Source organism: Spodoptera frugiperda, chromosome 12 (genome assembly GCF_023101765.2).
Source record: "Spodoptera frugiperda isolate SF20-4 chromosome 12, AGI-APGP_CSIRO_Sfru_2.0, whole genome shotgun sequence".
Classification (NCBI taxonomy): domain Eukaryota; kingdom Metazoa; phylum Arthropoda; class Insecta; order Lepidoptera; family Noctuidae; genus Spodoptera; species Spodoptera frugiperda.
Genome location: NC_064223.1, coordinates 9,840,289 through 9,860,583, shown reverse-complemented (window position 1 = coordinate 9,860,583; position 20,295 = coordinate 9,840,289). Strand labels below are relative to the sequence as shown.

The window sequence follows — 20,295 nt, the reverse complement described above, 5'->3', positions numbered from 1 at the left end:
ATAACTTATAAAATTATATCAAAATAAATAATGTTATTATGTTCAATTGATTTTGTACAACAATTTACAGTTTTGAACGCAACCAAAAATGTCACGGTACTCATTAATGTCAGTTGTCATAGTAATTTGAGTCATTCTTAGCTCGCCTCATTCAGTTTCATTCGAGTTGAGCGTCGAGATTCATTCTATCAATGCAAATTATTGATTTTGTCTGACTTTTGACTTGCATCAATCATGTGGGGGTGACGAAGTGGGGTGTTCGGGGCGTATTTAACCAAAAACCAAACTTATAATCCACAAATTATTATGCTGGTTGAGTGCATCTGATAATCCATTATAAAGAACACAATGGCCAAATCATATTTCGGGTATTGCGCTAATTGTATTATGTATTGATAATAAATTGATCATAATAATAGTGAAGTGTTTACTAAATTATCATACTTTTGCTTTTAGTGCGGTCGATGAGTACGGATTCGAGAGGCATGAGGACTTCGATTACGGTAGCTACGAGGCTTTTATGTCGAATTACTTGAAGGTACTGGCATCGAGGGCGCAAAAATGGGCCATTCTACTCGGCGATGATGGAAAGTCGGTCAAACGCACCACAACTGTTAAGAGATACGTCCGCAAAGGAATACCTAGTGAGTATCTTTCTTTGTTTACATTAAAATGCCGTGTGAATATTGCCGCACTTTCATTTTTGTGCTTTGTATTATAGAAATAGTTTATGAATGCCATGCTGTGTTATGAACCCATAGAAGTGTGTCAATGTTTTAGAGGCATTTATATTGAATTTTGATACTGTTATATTTAAATTCAATTCAATTAATTGTGTTAAATAGTTATCTAAATATTACAAACATAAATTATGTACCTATACAAACTTTTGATAAGTATCAAGGTCTACCTGGTTAACATTCAAGTAATACTTGTTTCTATGTCTAGGCAAAAATATGTATTGAACCTTTTTAGAGATTTTATTAACTGTATGACCTACTTATGATATTAAAACCACACTAACAAATAAAAACTCATTTCAGGTGAGCACCGACCTTCAGTATGGATGGCTATATCCCAGGCAGAGATCATGAAAGAACAATCTCCAGACTTATATCAGAAAATTCTGGATGGGCCATTTGAAAAGGAACTGGTGGATCTGGTGAAGACAGACTTGCCTCGGACGTTCCCAGACAATATATACTTCACCAAAGAGGCCAATCATCAGACCCACCTGTTTAATATACTCATAGCTTACGCACACAACAACAGAGTGGTAGGCTACTGCCAGGGACTCAATTATATTGCAGGTAAGACTTTTACACACACTTATTTAAAATTGAACGTTATATTTTACACAATAGAACTCATTTTATCGCAGGTGCGATTTCTCCACATGTTTATTAAAATTAAACTTTTTGTTCTGCCAAATAGAACTCATTGTTGACATAAATAAATCTCTCGCTAAACTCATAATCATATCAGTCAAGTTGAGTAAGTTTGTAGCGTGATAAATTTGACCCTGAACCTGTGTCATTAACACCTACACATTATCAGATACTGTTCCACATTTCGACCTCAAGATTCTCATCAATCGGAGCAGGTCAACTAGCAAATAGGGGCCAATTGTCTCATTATGAAGTCTGACTAAGTATTTAAATAGATCAAGAGCTAATATTCAACAAATTTCTTTCATGAAATGTACTAATAAAAGTAATTTTTGTCCATATTCTATGACTAATGCTAAATAAAAATCTGCTAGTGACCCCATTATTAGTTAATTTGATTGCAAAAAGAGGTTTAAACAAATTAACTCGTAATTGGATACATGATGAGTGTTTATGAATCATTCCAGCTAAAACAATTTTAGAATAGAATTGTTTTGTTCGAAGGATTTCACTAGTTGCCAAGCTCTATGTTGTATATTATTTGTACAATTTTGTATTATGAAATGATTTTCCTTATACTCACTCACATAATTGTTCAATAATTAATTTACTAAATGCTTTGCTCTCTATTTATACCATTTAGTATTATCAATTACTTAATATTTATGTGAAATATTAATATTTTTTTTAAATGAAGTGCTACCTAACCTCCTACTTGACTATTGTACACAAACACTACAAAATGTGGGATATAGCTGATCTATTTAATTATTTAAGACCTGTATTATATACAAATCTGTGATCCATGTGATAACAATATTATTTTATTCGCTACAAAACCAAACATAGGGAAATACAAAAACTAAGTTTAAAATCCAAGCAATTAATGACAGTATGATTAATTTTAGATTACATAAATTGGAACGATTTATTTTGGATTGAGGAAATTTATGTACATGTAAATACAATTAATATAACATTCATAATTTTATTTTTGTTCATATACTCATCAGAATTATCTGATTAATGTAATGGATTGCCAGAATATTTATCACCATTGTGTTTTATCATGGCCAAGGCAATCTATGCACAGATAAATTAATATTAACTGTCTAAACCAAATTATAGAGTCAAAACAATATTATAATGATTATTTACGATATCATGTAACAAATATTATATTATCTTAATGGCATTGATACCTAATTTTCTCTGAAATATGATATAACAATATACCTATAATAAGGTGAAATACATAATTGAGTAAGAGGAAAAATCACGGTTTACTCACATAAATTAATGGAGAAAAGCTCTACCAGTTTCGAGTCACAAAAGGACTCTTAATCATGAGCAGCGTGCGCAGACGCAGCTACGTCACGCAGCCTATTGAACTACTAAGAGTAGGCTGCGCGACGTCGCCGCTTCTTTACATGAATGTTTTTAGTGAATTACATGAATATTCTTATTTTTTAAAGGTTTGCTGCTTCTGGCGACTAAAAATGAAGAGACATCATTCTGGCTGTTAAAAGTTCTTGTTGAGAAGATTCTGCCGGATTACTACACAAAGACTATGGATGGCCTCATTGTGGACATAGAAGTGTTGTCAGAACTAGTCAAGTCTAAGGTGCCTGATGTACACCAACATGTTATTAATTTGGGTATGTATAGCTAAAAGACTTATCTAGTAGATATAAATAGACTACTCCTTGTCAAGTGGTCGCAAATAGGACTACCAAGCATGTGGTTTCGGGTGCAATTACTGAGAAGAGCAAACTATCATTGAAAGTTTTCTGTTTATCAAAATTATTAGTTTAGAATGAAGCTCGTATCGATCGCTCTTATAGATAATGTGGTGTGTAATCTAAAATTGTGTTGAAGAATAATAAATCAACAGTATTGCTAACATTGAAGATGGTATAATCTTCACCTTGAAAGGAGACAGGCTAGAGTTTTTTTATCTCCTTAATCCTACAATCAATGTAGTTTACATCACAAGAGCTATGTATGTATAATCTCAGGCGTTGAGTGGTGATAAATATTATCTGATAGTTAACCAGACATACATGTTACAATTTTCAAATTATTTCAATGAAATTGCCTGCTAGTATCTGTAATTTATTTGCTCTACCTAAAGATTAGGATTTTTAACTACATACTCCAATAACAAATAAGAAATGTTGGGGCGATGGCTAGGCAACCGGCTTCCGCTCAACGTTAGCGAATTTGATTCTTTGAGCAACTCTTTGTGTGATCCACAAATTGTTGTTTTGAATCTGGGTTTCATGTGTATGTGAAATTGTATGTTTATTTATTATAATATTAAGACGTTTATTATCGTTTGGGATCATTGCATCATTTTCATTATGTTTATTAACGCACCCACGACACAGGGGAAAATCCTAGTGTGGGGCAACATTTTGTTTTTAATCTTACACTTTTCCTGCTTTAATTTGCGATCTGATTTCTCCATTTCATTTTTACAGGCCTCCCGTGGGCAGTGATAACCACAAAATGGTTTGTCTGTTTGTTCGCTGAAGTTCTCCCCATCGAAACAGTGCTACGGATATGGGACTGTTTATTTTACGAAGGTTCAAAAATCCTGTTCAGAGTGTGTCTGACGCTAATACGGCAGAATAGACAAAAGATAATGTCATGCAATGACTTCACATCCCTGGCGGAGTGCTTCAAGTCCATTGTAAAGGATTACAGTGCATTGCATTGTCATGAATTTATGGAGGTTTGTTTATTTCGTTATTATATTTCTTGACTTTTTGAAGTCATGAGGAAATAGAAACAGATAGAAAATACATTATTGACACAAGTGTCCCAATCAAATAGAGGTTTTCGATTTTTTTTTTACATATTTAGGTACTCATAATCTCATCCTATCGCTTCAATGAGATTTAATTTTTTCGTATTTATTTTCAGAAAATATTCACCGTACCTGGCTCTCTATCGAACTCAACTATAATAAAGCTGAGAGAGCGGTTCGCGAAGCAGCGCCGTGAGCAACAGCAGAAGGAGCCGCCGCGATGAGCTGCCCCGGACCACGCCGACAATCGTGTTCTGATCTCAAGCCACACAACCAAATTGTACATTATACACTACTACTTAACACCTCTACTTATACACTATGACAACATATATTTTGGATCTCTATACTTTTTATTACCAACAAGTAAATAAATGAGGTCTATTATTCAAATCCTACGAATTTATGTTTCTTAGGAAATGTAGGGAGGTTACGCTATTGAAATATTTACATTCATAGCTTGTTCCAATTGTTTTAATAGCTTCGTATGGCGAAAGGTTAATCGCCGCTGTTATGAAACAAAGTATATCGAGCTTGTTGCGATTTTGTACAAACATTTACTAGTCTTTATATCCTTGCATGTTTAGTAGCTATTAATTGAATACCGGACAAAGAAACGAGTTGCGCTGAGGTTTTTTATTTCCTAAAGTCATGACAAACTCCTAATGATATGCTCTGAAAGATCAATCATCTCAAAATATATCATTTAAATGAACTTCATGACATTAGTTGTTGCTAATGTGGTGTTCCAGCTTTATCTGCGATCCTGAATACAGGATTGCAAATAATTTTGCTAAGTTAGTGTTAAGTTTATAATGTTGTTTTACATATCATTAAAGTATTTTTGTTTGTAGTATTATTTTTTTGCTGTTAATTATTGTGTCAGTTTTATTAGATTTGTATTGTACCTGTAAACTGTAACATAAGATATGAACAAAGTGAGCATTTTACTAACTATTTTACTAATAATTTCCATACTAATAAATTATTATAATGGGTTCGCTGCCACTTGCAGTACTAACATTGAACTAATTAGAAATGGGTATTGGTTCCCTTGTCACTAAAAATAAAAGAGTAGAACATCAGTCATTGTTTACTTTGAACTTGTCAGCCAGCAAAATAATAAAAAGTTTTCTTCTTTAGTAAATAATTCAGAGTAAAGATATTTAATAATGCATTTGAATGAAATGTTGGTGTCTAAACACTATCTCTATAATTCACTTACTTATAGTTCTTTTACTCTCTCATTATAGTTGTTATATTGGCTGACTAAATTCATTACTTTTGCCTAATACGACTGATGTCCTTTTAGTTTTTAATGTAGACTAAAACAATTGATATTTTTCGTAGTTTAAAAATATTCGCCAACCTTATTATTTAAGGTTTTTCTTTAACTTTTGCACAGTAAATATATTTTTCTATATATGTATTTTACTAAATAGGTGCTAAATATTTATGTATGCTACAAAAATCGTACAATCATTGATTAAAAATTAATGTATGATAGTTTCTGATATTTATTAGATACTAATTTTGAATTTGGTGTAGTTATTGATAATTAAAGTGTTTATTGTTCACGCGAGCCTATTCAACATAGCTAAGCATGTTGTTATGCTGAGTAAAACTTAGTTTTACATGGCTTGAAATTTTTTTATGCAGTTAGTTAATGATTTGCTCAAAATTATCTGTGTTAGGTATGTGTGTAGAAATTATAATGTTATTGTAACATTAACATACATAGTATCATGTGACACCTTTAATTCCCAAGGTGGTAGGTGCACATATACTATGTAACACCCATACATCATTGTATTTTACAAAAAAAATATTTTTACTCTAATACTACTTAAATTTTTCACACAAAAATGTGGACAATAACTTTCACATGCCATTTAATAAAAATTACAACTTTATAATCCTACACAATAATTTTTATAACTCCATAAGAGTCACAATTCTAAATTTAATAGTACATAAATAGGAATTTTTGAATAAATTTTGTCAATAGATTCATTATTAATATATGTAATACATGTTTAGTATAGGAAATGTACTATGAATGTATTTTCTTATAACCTCTTTTGATGGTTTCTCTTTGGATCCTGTGTATTGTGCTGTGATTAGCAAGCTGCTCTACCCAATTCCAGTTTACTGTTAGGATAGGCTATGGAACCTGTATTTGGATGTTCAACATGACAGAATAGACTATTGAGACGTTCAAATGAATTTTATTTATTATTTTACCCTTATAGCAATGTAACAATATTTAACTACAATCTTCCAGGCAACTCCAATGTTATCAACTGCTCACTACATTGTTCTATAAGTTTGTTGTTCTATTTACACAAGGTAATCACTAGTACTAAGCACAAGTAGCCATTATGACTTCCCACTTTCCAAGAGGTCTTTAGCTTCATTGATCTTGGCTGCGATTAAAGGAGAGCCGCCTCTATCCGGATGATTGAGTAACATTATCTTTCGGTGTGCATCTCTTATCTGTAATCAAATAATAACAAGTCAATGACACAAATGTTTTATATACTGATACTAACAAACTTAGAACTGGTGAACCACTTACTTTATTTTTGTTAGCGGTAGGGCTGACACCCAGAATTAATGCAGCTTCTCTTTTAGTCATTTTCGGTTCAAAGCCACCTTTGTAATATTTTGAATAGGCCAAAGATTCGGAATCAAATTTTGGTAAATTTTTCACTGCTTCTGCAAATTTTGTTGTGGCATTGGGCATCTGCCGTAAGACGTAGCGGCCGGCGAAACCCACTGCTGCCATGCCTAACCCCGCTAGTATGACTGAACTTGCCTGTAAAATAGTATAAAGGTTAACACTCAAAAACAGTAGAAAAAACAAGATGATAAGTCTTCTTATTAGTTGTTGATTCTTTGTTCATATCCAAAGTTGCTGTTTGAAAATACTTATTCAGGAACATACAATTTGGTAAATGCTGAATCTGCTGATTAGCAAAATAAGACAAGTAAAATATTAAAAAATATTTCTATGAGTTGAGGTTACTTACCATTTTTTTTAATTTATGGAATTGTACTATTATACAATTACTTTATAACTGTAGCATGCAATTCTATGAATTACGCATACTTTTTAGCGATATTACGCCAAAAGTTGAAATTATTGCACTATTGGATCAAACGCATTTCCTCATCAGTTTTGACTTTGACAGTTCAGTATCTTTTTTGACATTGACATTTTCGTTTCCGAAAAAAGCAAAGAGTAAATAAAAGGTTTTTAAACTCGCTCCATACTACCAAGTTTTAAGTTTGTCAGTAAACTAAAACCTTTTTTGGTTGATGACTATTATTAACTACGGCCTTAACTAGAACTTTAAATTAAACTAATAATGACTTTATTTTTAAATGCTTCCCGAATCATAATATTGAGATTTTTATATCGATATTGAAATTGTAGAGATAATGCACAAATTAATTTATAGAGTTATGGTTTAAATCCTGCGCAAAAAACCTTACGAACATTACTGCACTGCAGTGCTTTTACAGAAGCTATATAACTAATATTGCTGAGATAACTTTCGAAGATTCGTTAATCGTATGTAAATTATTTATTTCGAAAGCTTATTGTGTAATAGACAACAAACTTATTAATCGACTAACCAAAATAAAAAAATACTGGCAACACACTTTTAAGAAGTGAAGTGACCAGCCAGATAAAAGTTTATGAAAAAAAATCGGGCCTTTTCGAAGAGGTTCAACATGGCAGGAGATCAGGCGCAATTTTACCAGTTACTAAATACTTTATTATCAACCGATAACGACATAAGATCCCAAGCCGAAGTAAGTACTAATTGTGTTTTACATTTTGTTTATATTATAGCGTAAAAACGTGTAAATTGGCCGGTTTAAAAGATTAATATCATCTACGAGCCTCGTGTCAAAACGTGGTCATGGAGGATTTTCATGTTACTTTTCAAACAACGACGACTAAATTCTGATATTGCTCTACTAAAATACACAATTAATGTGTAAGTATATTGTACTTAAAACATACAAGTTGAATAATTAACTTGTTCATGTTTACACGTTGCTAAACGCTAATAATTATAGCGATCTATTGTTGCGGCCGGGCTAACGTTCAATTTGTACATGTGGTTTTATAGCTCAAAATATCTGTTGCTTTGTCCATTAGATTTTTTTTATTTCAAATGTATTACTTAATTTCAACATTTCTAAGCAAAAAATGACGATGACGCATTGCCTAAGTTGCAGATATTATAAATTTTCAAAAAAAAAACACCGCCTATAATTTACATCGTGTGGTCGTCTTTTCTTGAACGATTTATTTAATTGCATCTTACGCAATGTATTTTTCCGACATTCTATTTCAATTTTGAAGCAACTTAACAAGCTTACTATCTCTTTTTTAAAAACGTTTTGTTTTAGAAAATTGTGATATAAACAATTTTTCTTAATTACAACAATTTTGTTAGATCTGGAGGGATAGAGAAGTATTTAAGTTCCTACTTTTAGAGGACTAAGTTCTAGATTCTGGACCCAGTTAAATTTCTATAAATGTTTTATTACAAGAAGGAGCAATAATTATTTAATGTTTTGTTTAATTGCATAACTGATACTTGTTGTTTTGCAATGTACTAAATAAACTGCACTACAACTCCAGTGTCTATTAAATAAATCTGAAGCATTGAAAATTACAAATAGTAATTACAATAATCTATTTTTATATTTCTTTCATGTGTGTCAATAAATATTTCACAAAAAAAAATTGCTAATTCAACTGGAAAATTCTTTCATCTTTTCTGTGAAAGCTATAAATACTTATAAGGGATTAAATGATTAGATACTTGGTCATATCTGCAGTGCAGTATTCAAAATTTCAAAGATGTCAATATCTATTTATCTGAATTTGTTATTTCCTTTAGACTTTTATAAAAATGTTTGTAACTTTTTGCTGAACAGGAGGCATACAATAATATACCAACTGAAACAAAAGTAGTACACTTGGTGGGAGCTATCCAAAATGCTGATGTTGGGGAAGAAGGACGTCAAACAGCAGCTGTGCTGCTCCGAAGATTGCTCAGTGCAGAGTTCTTTGAATTCTTCCCAAAACTACCATTTGAGCAACAGACAGTCCTCAGAGAACAACTACTTCTCACACTGCAGATGGATGTCAGTCAACAACTCCGCCGCAAGGTATGTATTGTTTTGTAAACATGGAAATTCTTGCACTCATTCATTTTCAATACATTCTTGATAATGGCTGTCAAGTATGCCAAGTAGATTTGTTGTGATATCTCCATCCTGACCACTGAAATCTTTCACCCTTAGAGTGAAAATAAGTTTAAATATTAGAGTTGTTAGGTATCAAAAATGTGAATTAGGTTTATCAAAATTTTTTATTAAATTGCCAATAGTATTTAGATCAGATAAAATTTATCTGTAATCATTATAATGTTGCAATCGCCAAGAGTTTTTGTACTACACTACACAAAAAAAGTAAGTGTAGACCTTACAAAAAAGAGCACTACCATCATTATCATTGTTAATTGCTCTCTAGCGAGTCATGTGTTGAATCAGTTGTACTAAGTACATACTACATACTTAATCTAATTTCATTCTATGAGTACATAGTAGGATGACTCATCCGCATTCCACAGGCATACTGTGAAGCTTGAAGCCATAAAAAATCTACATTATCATAAAAATCAGTGGTTCATGTTTGTTCTTAACAAATGTGCCATATCAAATATTACAATAGGCTTGTCATTAAGATCATTTATTATTTTAATAAATAAATATGTTAAACTCTGTCTAATGGCTTCATGTATTGGAATATTAAGTCTTATCTCTAGCTCTACATTTATAAGCAAAGCAATCAAATTAGAATTAGATGAGGCCAGAGTTCTCAAGTTAATTATCAGTTTATCACATTAGTAATATGTTAGAATAAAACTTAACACCACTAAGCCAAAGCATGATATTATAATGTATTATTTCATATTTTATTGAAATCAAAATTATACCTCTATCAGTTACATGTCAACAAAAATAGATTGTCTACAATTACAAATGTATTTTTATAGCACATCATTACGTAAACATTTTACCTTAAAATGTATTACTGCCAGTATGTGCAACATTAAATTGGGAATTTCGCTAACACCATCCTCTCAATAGGATGGAGTTTGATAGTACTTCTCCAGACAGTTGATTTGATGAGACAATCAGTTGAACAACATTCCAGAGAATAATTTAAAACCTACTGAAATAATTATGTTGATTTGAATGACTGGCCTCATTGACCAACTCGTTGCAAGTTTACAAGTATGAGTGCTGAGTATGAAGACTGGATTCCCGAATTCCCTTTGGACAGCTTTAAGAGGTTTTTGAAAATTTTGTAATAGACTAAAACAAACATTTCTTTGTTATTTAGATCTGTGACGTCGTATCAGAACTGGCCAGAAACCACATAGATGATGATGGTGTTAACCAATGGCCAGAGTTTCTACAGTTCATGTTCAACTGTGCTGGTGCCCAAGATCCCAACATCCAAGAGGCTGGCATCAGAATGTTCACGTAAGTAATACAATGTAAATTAACTATCCCTAATGTATAATCAATACTTTCTTCTTTGTTATAGTAAAGTTTGGCTCAATGTCAAGTTCGCAATAGTTTATTCTTGTATTAAGAAATAACTGTAACTTGGTTTGTCATTGTTATGTGTAGAAATAATAAGTAACTTCTATGGTTTATGATACAGGTCAGTGCCTGGTGTGTTTGGGCACCGCCAGAATGAAAACCTCCCTGTGATCAAGCGCATGTTGCTGACTGCCCTTCAGTCGTCATCGGAACCTCTCCGCATTCAAGCTGTGAAGGCAGTTGGCGCATTCATATTACTCCACGACAAGGAGCCTGCCATACACAAACATTTTAGTGATATACTGCTCCCTCTTATGCAGGTGAGTTTTTATAATAATTAGAAACATTGCATTACACAATAATCTCCAGTATTATGACTACATTTTATATGCCTCAAATAATAAAGTGGGAAATATACAAAGAAGTTTTCAATGCCGAAATCGAACCTGCAGTATGTTTCTCAGCAGCTAAACGTTCAGTTACTGCGCCATCGTACATTAAAAATACATACAATGGTAGATTTGAAATAACTTAGCTTATTAGACTTTATCAGTATCCTACTAATAGTGTAAAAGTTTGTTTGTTTATTTGGAACATAGGTAGACTATGAACTGGAATAACACTGAAACACGGGAGAAACCGTGGCAGAAGCTAGTATCAAATAAATTATAAATCATAACTTTGTGACATGCAAACTGTAATTGACCACTTATAAATTCAATGCACTATGAATTCGACATTGAATGATCACAATTGCCACTATTTTTAGACTGACTCGCTGATAGTTGATTTTTATCACTCTATTGTATTGATACTGTTAGTACTTTGTGTTCAGATGAATATTATTATATTTCACTGTTTGAATATGAGTATCAATGTTCTCTTGACAATCTTTTTTTTTACTTTCCTACTCCATTACTCCATGTAGTTAATAATATTTTAATTTTAAAATGTTAATCTAATACAAGAACAATATAATTATGCTTGTCAATGACTGATTTGATTTTGGTACACTCGTCATTGGTACTTGAATGCCACGGAAAACACTTAACTGGAAGATTCTAAAGCACATCATTTACGTAAACTTTTTCTATAAAATGTATTACTGCCAGAATGTGCAAAATTAAATTGAGATTTCGCTAACACCATCCTCTCTATAGGGTGGAGTTTGATAGTACCTCTCAAGACATTATAATAAGACAAGTTACAATGTTCAGAACACGAAAAGTTAACATTTAATTTATAATATTTTTTGATTTATTTCACAGGTTATAGTTCAGTCCATTGAGAAGAGTGATGATGATGCTGCTTTGAAAGTTCTTATCGAACTCGCTGAATCAGCCCCAAAATTCTTGCGCCCTCAACTAGAACCCATCTTCCAAGTGTGCATCAAGGTTGGTACATTAAAATGTATAAAACTTGAAATATTCTTAATTAAGTGTGTTTGTAAGATTCTTTACTATGTGGCTATATTTGTATGATACAGCTACTAAGAATCTTACTAGATCAACTAACAAGATAATTAGCACTCGATGTTCCTTATACATTTGGGTGTCAGTCCCTTGATGACAATATTGTTTATAAATTGCTTCACATTATGTTGTTAGTTTATATGTGAGTAACATTCATTGTTTGTTTGTATTAGGTGGTTGGTGACGTAGATGCAGAAGATAACTGGCGTCAATTAGCCCTGGAGGCAATGGTGACCCTTTGCGAGACAGCACCTGCCATGGTGCGCAAACAAGTGCCCAACGGAGTGAGCATGCTGACGCCGCTCGTACTCGAAATGATGTGCGAGCTAGACGATGAACCCGACTGGTCAATGCAAGACGACGCGGCCGAGGACGACAACGAACAGTCAGTATAACATTTTCTATACATAGATATTGCAAACATTCTGACTTGACATAATAATTCAGTTTTTAAGAGATATAAAACTTAAACTCGCTTTTTTAATATTTCCACAGAAATTATGTAGCTGCTGAGTCAGCTCTAGATCGCATGTGCTGTGGACTTGGAGGCAAGATCATGCTGAATCTGATCGTAGGGCGGGTCCCTGAAATGTTGCACCACGAAGACTGGCGCCGCCGCCACGCTGCGCTCATGGCTGTGTCCTCTGCTGGCGAGGGTTGCCACAAGCAAATGGAACAGATGCTGGACCAAGTTGTCTCTGCTGTCCTCAACTATCTCACTGACCCTGTAAGATATTTCTTATACATGACACTAGTTGTAACTGATAATAAAGGCAATTTGGTCAGTTTTAGGGTTCCATAGCCAAATGGCAAAAAAACGGAACCCTTATAGTTATTAATTCCAATGTTCGTTAGTGATATAATCATTAACAAGGTTACATCACTTCCATAGCATTGGAAGATTAAATGTGACAATTGCTCCATTTCTCTCTAGTTCATAGAAAGTCACGGATCTCAGTTCACATACATGATAATAATAGAGATTCAATGAACCTTCTATTGTATTTGATAGGTTGTTATAATGTTATTTTAATGATTCCAGCACCCTCGCGTGCGTTACGCTGCCTGTAATGCTGTGGGTCAGATGTCGACCGACTTCGCTCCCGTATTCGAGAAGAAGTTCCATGACAAAGTGGTGCCTGGCCTCTTGATGGTGCTGGATGACAATGCTAACCCCCGCGTGCAGGTAATTACGCCAAATTCATATAGTTTATAGCTAAAGTAAATTTATTGTTATTGCAAGTTATTGATTATTATTTATTGACTTTTCCAGGCTCATGCGGCTGCTGCTTTAGTAAACTTCAGTGAAGATTGTCCCAAGCCAATTCTTACTCAGTACCTTGACCCCTTGATGAGCAAACTTGAAGTAATTTTGACCACTAAATTCAAAGAGGTAAGATAATATTACAATATCACACTGAGCCAATGTTCGTTAGTGATGGAACTATTCCCAAAGTTCAATTACTTCCATAGCATTGGCAGATAAAATGTGGCAATTGCTCCGTTTCTCTCTCTTCTTATAGACAGTCACGGATCTCAGTTCACTGACATTTATTGATAGTACAAAGTTCAATATGATATTTTTCAATTCAACATTTATGTAAAAATGAGAATATTTTTATAAGTAAAGTAAACTTACAGTTGGTGGAACGTGGCACAAAACTCGTGCTTGAACAAATAGTAACAACAATCGCGTCCGTCGCCGACACTGTGGAGAAAGACTTTGTCGTGTACTACGACCGGCTGATGCCCTGCCTCAAGTACATCATTGCCAATGCTACTACCGACGAGCTTAAGATGCTCCGCGGCAAAACTATTGAGTGTGTCAGTCTTATTGGTAAGTACATACATTACTCATGTAAACATTCTAAACTATTTTATCTATTTAGCATTATCTATTTATCAAATGATTTCCATCATTAGGTTTGGCTGTTGGTGAGGAGAAGTTCACATCAGATGCTTCTGAAGTGATGGATCTGTTATTGAAGACGCACACGGAAGGCGAACAGTTGCCTGCTGACGACCCGCAGACATCTTACCTTATCTCCGCTTGGTCGCGTATCTGCAGAATTATGGGTACGTAATTTATTATTCTTACATAGGGAAGGAATCTGTAAAATTCGGAATATTTAATGCTATGTTTACTTAACAGGCAAGAAGTTTGCGCAATATCTGCCCATGGTGATGGAGCCAGTGATGCGTACGGCCGCCATGAAACCCGAGGTGGCATTGCTCGATAACGATGATTTGGAAACCATCGAGGGAGATCTCGATTGGCACTTCGTCACACTCGGCGAGCAACAAAACTTTGGCATTAAGACTGCCGGTCTCGAAGACAAAGCTTCAGCTTGTGACATGCTCGTGTGCTACGCTCGCGAGCTCAAGGAAGAGTTCGCAGAATATGCAGAGGATGTAGTGAAGCTAATGGTTCCCATGCTGAAGTTCTACTTCCACGACAACGTGCGCACGGCGGCCGCGGAGTCGCTGCCCTACCTGCTGGAGTGCGCGCGCATCCGTGGGCCCCAGTACATACAGGGCATGTGGGCATACATTCTGCCTGAGTTACTCAAGGCTATCGATTCTGAGCCTGAGCAGGAAGTCCAGGTGGAACTTCTCAACAGCCTCGCAAAGGTATACATTTTTCTAGTGTACTTTCCAACTTCAATAAATTGGTGGAATTTGTAAAAATTTTAATATGCGTTATTGTGATTTCAGTGCATAGAACTGTTGGGCGGTGGTTGTCTCCCAGACGAAATGATGGCGGAAGTACTGCGTATATTAAACAAATTGCTCACTGAACATTTCGAACGTGCCACTGAGCGTCGTCAAAAACGCTCTGACGAAGATTACGATGAAGTGAGTATTTTATTACAAAGTACCTGATACCGATTAATGTATTTTAATTCGTAAAATGTGACAAAATGCAACAGCTAAAACACATACTGAAAAAAAAAAAATTTAACTCAGGTAGTGGAAGAGCAGTTAGCAGATGAGGACAACGAGGACGTGTACGGCCTGTCCCGCGTGGCGGACGTGTTGCACGCGCTGATGTCTGCGTACCGCGAGAGCTTCTTCCCGCACCTCGACAGTCTGCTCCCACACCTCGTGCAGCTGCTCGCGCCCGGCCGCCCCTACTCGGACCGCCAATGGGCTATATGTATTTTTGACGATGTTATCGAATTTGGAGGTAAGAATAGTCATTATTAGGCATTGCATGGAAAAAAAAAACGTAAAGATGCGCTGTTTGTTGATTTACATTTATTTCTGTCGTTTTCATATCAAGACATTGTATCGTGTGTTTGTTCGCCCGCAGGTCCTGCATGCATAAAGTACCAAGACATCTTCCTGGAGCCGATGCTGAGCGGGCTGCGCTCGGCCGAGGCGGAGGTGCGGCAGGCGGCGGCGTACGGGTGCGGAGTGCTGGCGCAGTTCGGAGGCGCGGCCTTCGCCGGCGCCGCCGCGCGCGCCGTGCCGCTGCTGGCCGCGCTCATCGCCGAACCTGATGCACGTGCACTCGAAAACCTCAACGCTACCGAAAACGCTATATCAGCCGTCGCAAAGATCATCAAGTATAACCACTCTCAGATCGACAGGGATGAAATCATTAGGCATTGGTGAGTCAAACTCCAATTTCATACTAACTTGTTATTTGTTAATACATTTAATGAATGAATTAGTAAATACTTACACATTTTTCTTATGATTCTTTAACAGGCTAACATGGCTGCCGGTGACAGAAGACACAGAGGAAGCACCACACGTATACTCCCTGCTGTGTGAGCTCGCGGCGAGTGGTCATGCGGCACTGGCATCTCCTGATGCCCCCAAGCATGTTATCGCCACACTCGCAGAAGCATTCTTGAGGGACGCCGTGCCTACTGAAAATCCAGTTTATGCGCAGATGGTTGCTCTCGTTAGGCAAATACAGGTAAACATCAATTACGATTTGTTTACATCAAAACAATCATGTGTATAGTACATGAAATTAATGTAACATTATAATTTGTTGCAGAGCAATGCGGAATTATTTAATGCTGTGCTGATGCAGCTGAGCAGTGAGCACAAGGAAGCTCTGCAGCTGGCCCTGTCCACGTAGTGGGGGCCTCTCCATATTTATTACCGCCAGTACCGCCACACGTCACTCTCTCGGCACCCTGCGCTCATCCGTTGCCAGTCACGCTCTCCTCATCACGCCCATGTCTCGCGCATCACTACTAACCATTAACCGCCTTTAAACCAACTATTACCATGTGTATAAAAGTTGTATGATGTAATAATTGAAAATATATCTTTTTGTGATTTAGACGAGTTTTAAACCATTTCAGTTTTATAAACGACTGATGTCCGATAAATTATATTGTTGTATACTTTCATTACGAGTTGTTCTTTCCTTTCGAGGATTTGTTTCTTCGATCTCACTCAGCAAAGTATCAGTTGGGCTAACTTAAATTGCTGTGATATATTTTTATACTAATTTTTGAAGTAGCTTCATGCTTGATCCTTAAAAGTGTTAGTACCTCTTTGAGCATATTCATTGTCTTTATATGTAGTTCTTTTTCTTAATGTCGATATTTTGTAAGCAACTATAATGGGGATGGTCCAATTTATTGATAAACATGGGAAGTTATCGAAGTTGTTTAAAAGTGTTAAGGTATATACGCGTTATTATTATTATATTACAAGCTTTCTATGTTGTAAAATGGGTCCCAAAGTGAAAAATATTTATCTACATTGTTTTTCTGATGTGTATGTGTATTTTGTAATCTTCATAAGAAAGTTACTGTTATAACTTTAGCGTTATGTTTTTAAGATTTCGTTTTCAAAATCGTTAAAAATTGGGTGACAAGTTGAAAGCTCTGCTATGGAAGCTAAGACTGTATTGGGCCTAAAGGCAAAGCAGCTAGATTAACATTTTAGTTGTAATACAATTTTCATGCGTTCTTCGTGATTTTATTATGAAAATAAATATTTTTTTAAACAATTGGGCCGTCTGCATTTACGTTTTATTATATTATAGTTTGCCATATTTCGGCTATGATGGGAACTTGGTGGCTGTTTCTCGCAATGGACGAGGCGTCATATCTGTTTATAAGATATAATTTTATTCAATAAACATACCTATATATAATATTATATATACATTTCTTTGTTTAACTAAAATAAAAGTTATTTGACATGAAAATGCTTGTTTTTGTAGAGGAAAATAATTGCACAAAGGTAACTGGAACAAACTGGAAGCTCGCTGCTTTCTAGAACTTCTTCAGGAGGACATACTGAATGTGCGCCTCTTCCATAAACAGAAACAAACATGAAATGGGGCTCAAAATGCCGTCGTATGGACTTGCCGGTCTTGTCGTTTTATGAAAATTTTCACCCAATCATGAAATTATTTTACAATACTTTTAAACCGGTTTTCCACCACGAGCGAGCCTGGAGTAAGGACACCCTGGAATTAGCTGCAAAGTACCGTGCTGCATGATATAACATAAAATACGCGGCAATCGCACATTTTGAAAAACATTTTTAATCGATTTCAAAAAAGAAAGGCGTTCAATTAGACCTATACATATGTGTTTCTCAGCGATTAGCTCAACCGATTTTAATACGGTTTTCAGAAAAGTGTTAAACTTGAAAGTAGGATTTAGTATATTGAGTACATAAAAGGAGGATAAGCTCAATTTTTTAGTACATAACTGCAGTTAATTGAAAATTATTTATCTGGTAGATTTGCATCTTACAGTTTCCATGAGTGTAGGTTTTTCTAAATCTGATAGTGGCAATAATGGTTGAAATGTCAAACTCAGACGCACACGTCAATGTCATATTTGCTCTCATTTCCTCAATCGTTTTGGCCTGTCAAAGTTGAATGTCGTAATATAAAATTCTGTATTTACTTTACTTTAACCTGTATTTGGAAATGTATAATATTCCATGTTTATTTAAAAAATTACTGTATTGAAGACCAGAAACAAAGATATACTTTAACAATACTGTGATTATAAAAAAACATTAAATTCACTATTTGATACCGTTCGTTCATTAAATAGGTAGCTTCATTGCTTGCACGTTGTCAGAGTTATATACTTGGAACTGTTATTTAAGTTTTCGTAAATAATAACAAAAAATTACGACAACCGTTTGACTGCCTGAAAAAGTTGTCATTAGTGAACCACATTGACAAATACTCAAGTGCACAATACGCTGAAGCTAATTACGCCGGCAGGCGATGTCATAATGTCCCGTAAGAGGTCCCGACTCAGCAGTGAAGAAGAAATGAGTTCTAAATTATCTGATGGTGGATGCGGCGAGGGTCAAAATGGCAGTGACACCAGCATCACTAGCGGGACCAGCCAAGCACCGATAGATGCGTTGCAGGTTAGTACCAAACGTCATATCAACTTCCGTGCCAGTATTCCAGTAGGCTGCCAGCATTTATCAACCAAATTCTCATATAAAAACTATAGCAATACTGAAATCTATTGTTACACCATTTGATTTAAATTAGCATGAATTGATATGCTCTGCTGTATCATGGCATTGTATGGAAGAGGTGAGTAACAACTAAACTAACTTGTTCGAATCTGTACCATTAGATGAATGCAATATGGTTCAAATTGGTGTTGCCTGAATTTATGTTGCAAGCAACCTTCACTGTATTTTTATGATGTAGCTGGGTGTACCTCTAGTGAACGATCACTAGCACTGTTGAGCCTGTTGGTGATGAATCATATCTATTGCATGACTAACAGTCATGAACAGATTTTAACTAGAACTTATCTGTTTATTATGATACTGCTGATAAGACTAATGTATTGTGTAACTTGGGTACCTACATCACTCATTATTAGTAATTTTTTTTAAAGCTTGTTTATATAAAAAAAAATTAATGAAAATGATCCATAAACTAACAAAATATTTTTTTAAGAATAATTCAGTTAAAATCAATCTTTGTTGAAATAATTGGAGGGAAACTGCATAGATAATAAATATTGTAACTGGAACTACATAGTAATGTAGATCAGGTTAGTTCATTGCTCTAGTGACCTTACCTGTTAATCTGTTGAACAGAAGGAGGGTGAGGTTAATCCAATAACTGCTCTCAGCTTTACATCATAGTATTTATTCTCCGGTGAGTAGTTAGAGTTACTCACTTTACTATTAAAGTAGCTCTTGACTTAAATTAACCACTTCTCTTAAAAAAAATACTATGGCGGAATGTTCAAAAAGGTGTTTCTTCTCTAAATATTAACTTTGTTAAAAAAAAATTCAGCATTTGTTACCAGTTTTACATATTTCAATACCCCCCTCCCCCATTTCATATAGCATATTGAAATATGTAAATTTTATCTTGTAATTTTATTATGTTAAATCTATATTTAGGAAGTTGAATGATAAAGGAGTTAGATATAGATATATCTAGCCAACTTTTTCCCTGATTCAGTTATTATTATGTTTTAAGGAAAATAGCTATACATATCTCTCTACTCATGTGACTAGACATTCCAATTAGAAAAATAAATATCACTGTTTAGGGAAATATTTAGATAAAATTGTGTTTTTTAAATAACTTTATTATTTGTGTATGTGTAACTAAAGACCAAAAGCAAATATTACAAATTTAAATTAAAAAAAAAATGTGCCAAGAATTAATTACATTGACCTACCACACAAATTATATAGCCTTTGTAGCATTTTACGTTAGGCATATAAAACGAATGTTATAATTAATAATCGGTAAACTTAATGCCCCAGGTAGTAGAGTACTTATTTAATTGCTCACAATCACGCGTGGATACACGGTGATAAAGTAAACACTGAAAATGTACTATGCGCCTGTATACATACATATATCGTGTTTTCATTTTGCAGGGATATGAAAATGAAAGCTAAATGAATCAATAGTTTGGGCTCGTAGCCAACTATGTGGCGTGATTACTGACCGCGCCACTCGTTCGGATACCTCACCTACGTCGCTCTACCA

At 34.8% G+C, this 20,295-nt stretch overlaps 4 protein-coding genes and 1 long non-coding RNA gene across 6 annotated transcripts in view; 3 read left to right on the top strand and 2 right to left on the bottom strand.

Moving 5' to 3' along the window:
• The first annotated feature begins 138 nt into the window (after window positions 1–138).
• LOC118262725 (growth hormone-regulated TBC protein 1-A) lies at window positions 139–6,422 on the top strand. Its single transcript, XM_035574294.2, has 6 exons — window positions 139–368; window positions 457–644; window positions 1,044–1,310; window positions 2,864–3,046; window positions 3,872–4,125; window positions 4,317–6,422. Exons 1-6 carry the CDS (start codon window positions 349–351, stop codon window positions 4,422–4,424), a joined length of 1,020 nt encoding a protein of 339 aa, XP_035430187.1. The 5' UTR covers window positions 139–348; the 3' UTR covers window positions 4,425–6,422.
• On the bottom strand, window positions 6,413–7,412 carry LOC118262734 (mitochondrial import inner membrane translocase subunit TIM14). The gene is made up of 3 exons (XM_035574303.2): window positions 7,233–7,412; window positions 6,779–7,018; window positions 6,413–6,696 (listed from the first exon to the last, which is right to left on the bottom strand). Exons 1-3 carry the CDS (start codon window positions 7,233–7,235, stop codon window positions 6,580–6,582), a joined length of 360 nt encoding a protein of 119 aa, XP_035430196.1. The 5' UTR covers window positions 7,236–7,412; the 3' UTR covers window positions 6,413–6,579.
• Window positions 7,413–7,856: 444 nt separating this feature from the next.
• On the top strand, window positions 7,857–17,496 carry LOC118262844 (importin-5). The gene is made up of 17 exons (XM_035574470.2): window positions 7,857–8,022; window positions 9,163–9,396; window positions 10,637–10,779; window positions 10,964–11,162; window positions 12,111–12,236; window positions 12,488–12,699; window positions 12,810–13,041; window positions 13,357–13,500; window positions 13,588–13,707; window positions 13,956–14,151; window positions 14,238–14,390; window positions 14,467–14,945; window positions 15,030–15,170; window positions 15,282–15,501; window positions 15,628–15,928; window positions 16,029–16,242; window positions 16,327–17,496. Exons 1-17 carry the CDS (start codon window positions 7,906–7,908, stop codon window positions 16,408–16,410), a joined length of 3,315 nt encoding a protein of 1,104 aa, XP_035430363.1. The 5' UTR covers window positions 7,857–7,905; the 3' UTR covers window positions 16,411–17,496.
• The window catches only part of LOC126911277 (uncharacterized), a 6,905-nt gene continuing 4,005 nt past the window's right edge, over window positions 17,396–20,295 (bottom strand). Inside the window, exon 2 of the long non-coding RNA XR_007705797.1 lies at window positions 17,396–18,167. This is a non-coding gene — a long non-coding RNA (uncharacterized LOC126911277). The remainder of the gene's footprint in view (window positions 18,168–20,295) is intronic.
• The window catches only part of LOC118262810 (choline-phosphate cytidylyltransferase A), a 24,899-nt gene continuing 22,738 nt past the window's right edge, over window positions 18,135–20,295 (top strand). The window contains exon 1 of one of the 2 annotated variants that reach the window (XM_050697423.1): window positions 18,135–18,689. In XM_050697423.1, coding sequence (XP_050553380.1) covers window positions 18,549–18,689 — 141 coding nt within the window. In that variant the 5' untranslated portion in view covers window positions 18,135–18,548. The remainder of the gene's footprint in view (window positions 18,690–20,295) is intronic. The other variant, XM_050697425.1, reaches the window with a different exon arrangement.

Coding starts and splice junctions, on each gene's coding strand:
- LOC118262725 (XM_035574294.2), top strand. CDS start 349: ATGGCCAAATCATATTTCGG. Junction 369..456: donor ATGGCCAAATCATATTTCGG/GTATTGCGCTAA, acceptor TTTTGCTTTTAG/TGCGGTCGATGAGTACGGAT. Junction 4,126..4,316: donor ATTGTCATGAATTTATGGAG/GTTTGTTTATTT, acceptor ATTTATTTTCAG/AAAATATTCACCGTACCTGG.
- LOC118262734 (XM_035574303.2), bottom strand. Junction 6,697..6,778: donor CTACCGCTAACAAAAATAAA/GTAAGTGGTTCA, acceptor ATTTGATTACAG/ATAAGAGATGCACACCGAAA.
- LOC118262844 (XM_035574470.2), top strand. CDS start 7,906: ATGAAAAAAAATCGGGCCTTTTCGAAGAGGTTCAACATGGCAGGAGAT. Junction 12,237..12,487: donor TCTTCCAAGTGTGCATCAAG/GTTGGTACATTA, acceptor TGTTTGTATTAG/GTGGTTGGTGACGTAGATGC. Junction 16,243..16,326: donor CTCTCGTTAGGCAAATACAG/GTAAACATCAAT, acceptor AATTTGTTGCAG/AGCAATGCGGAATTATTTAA.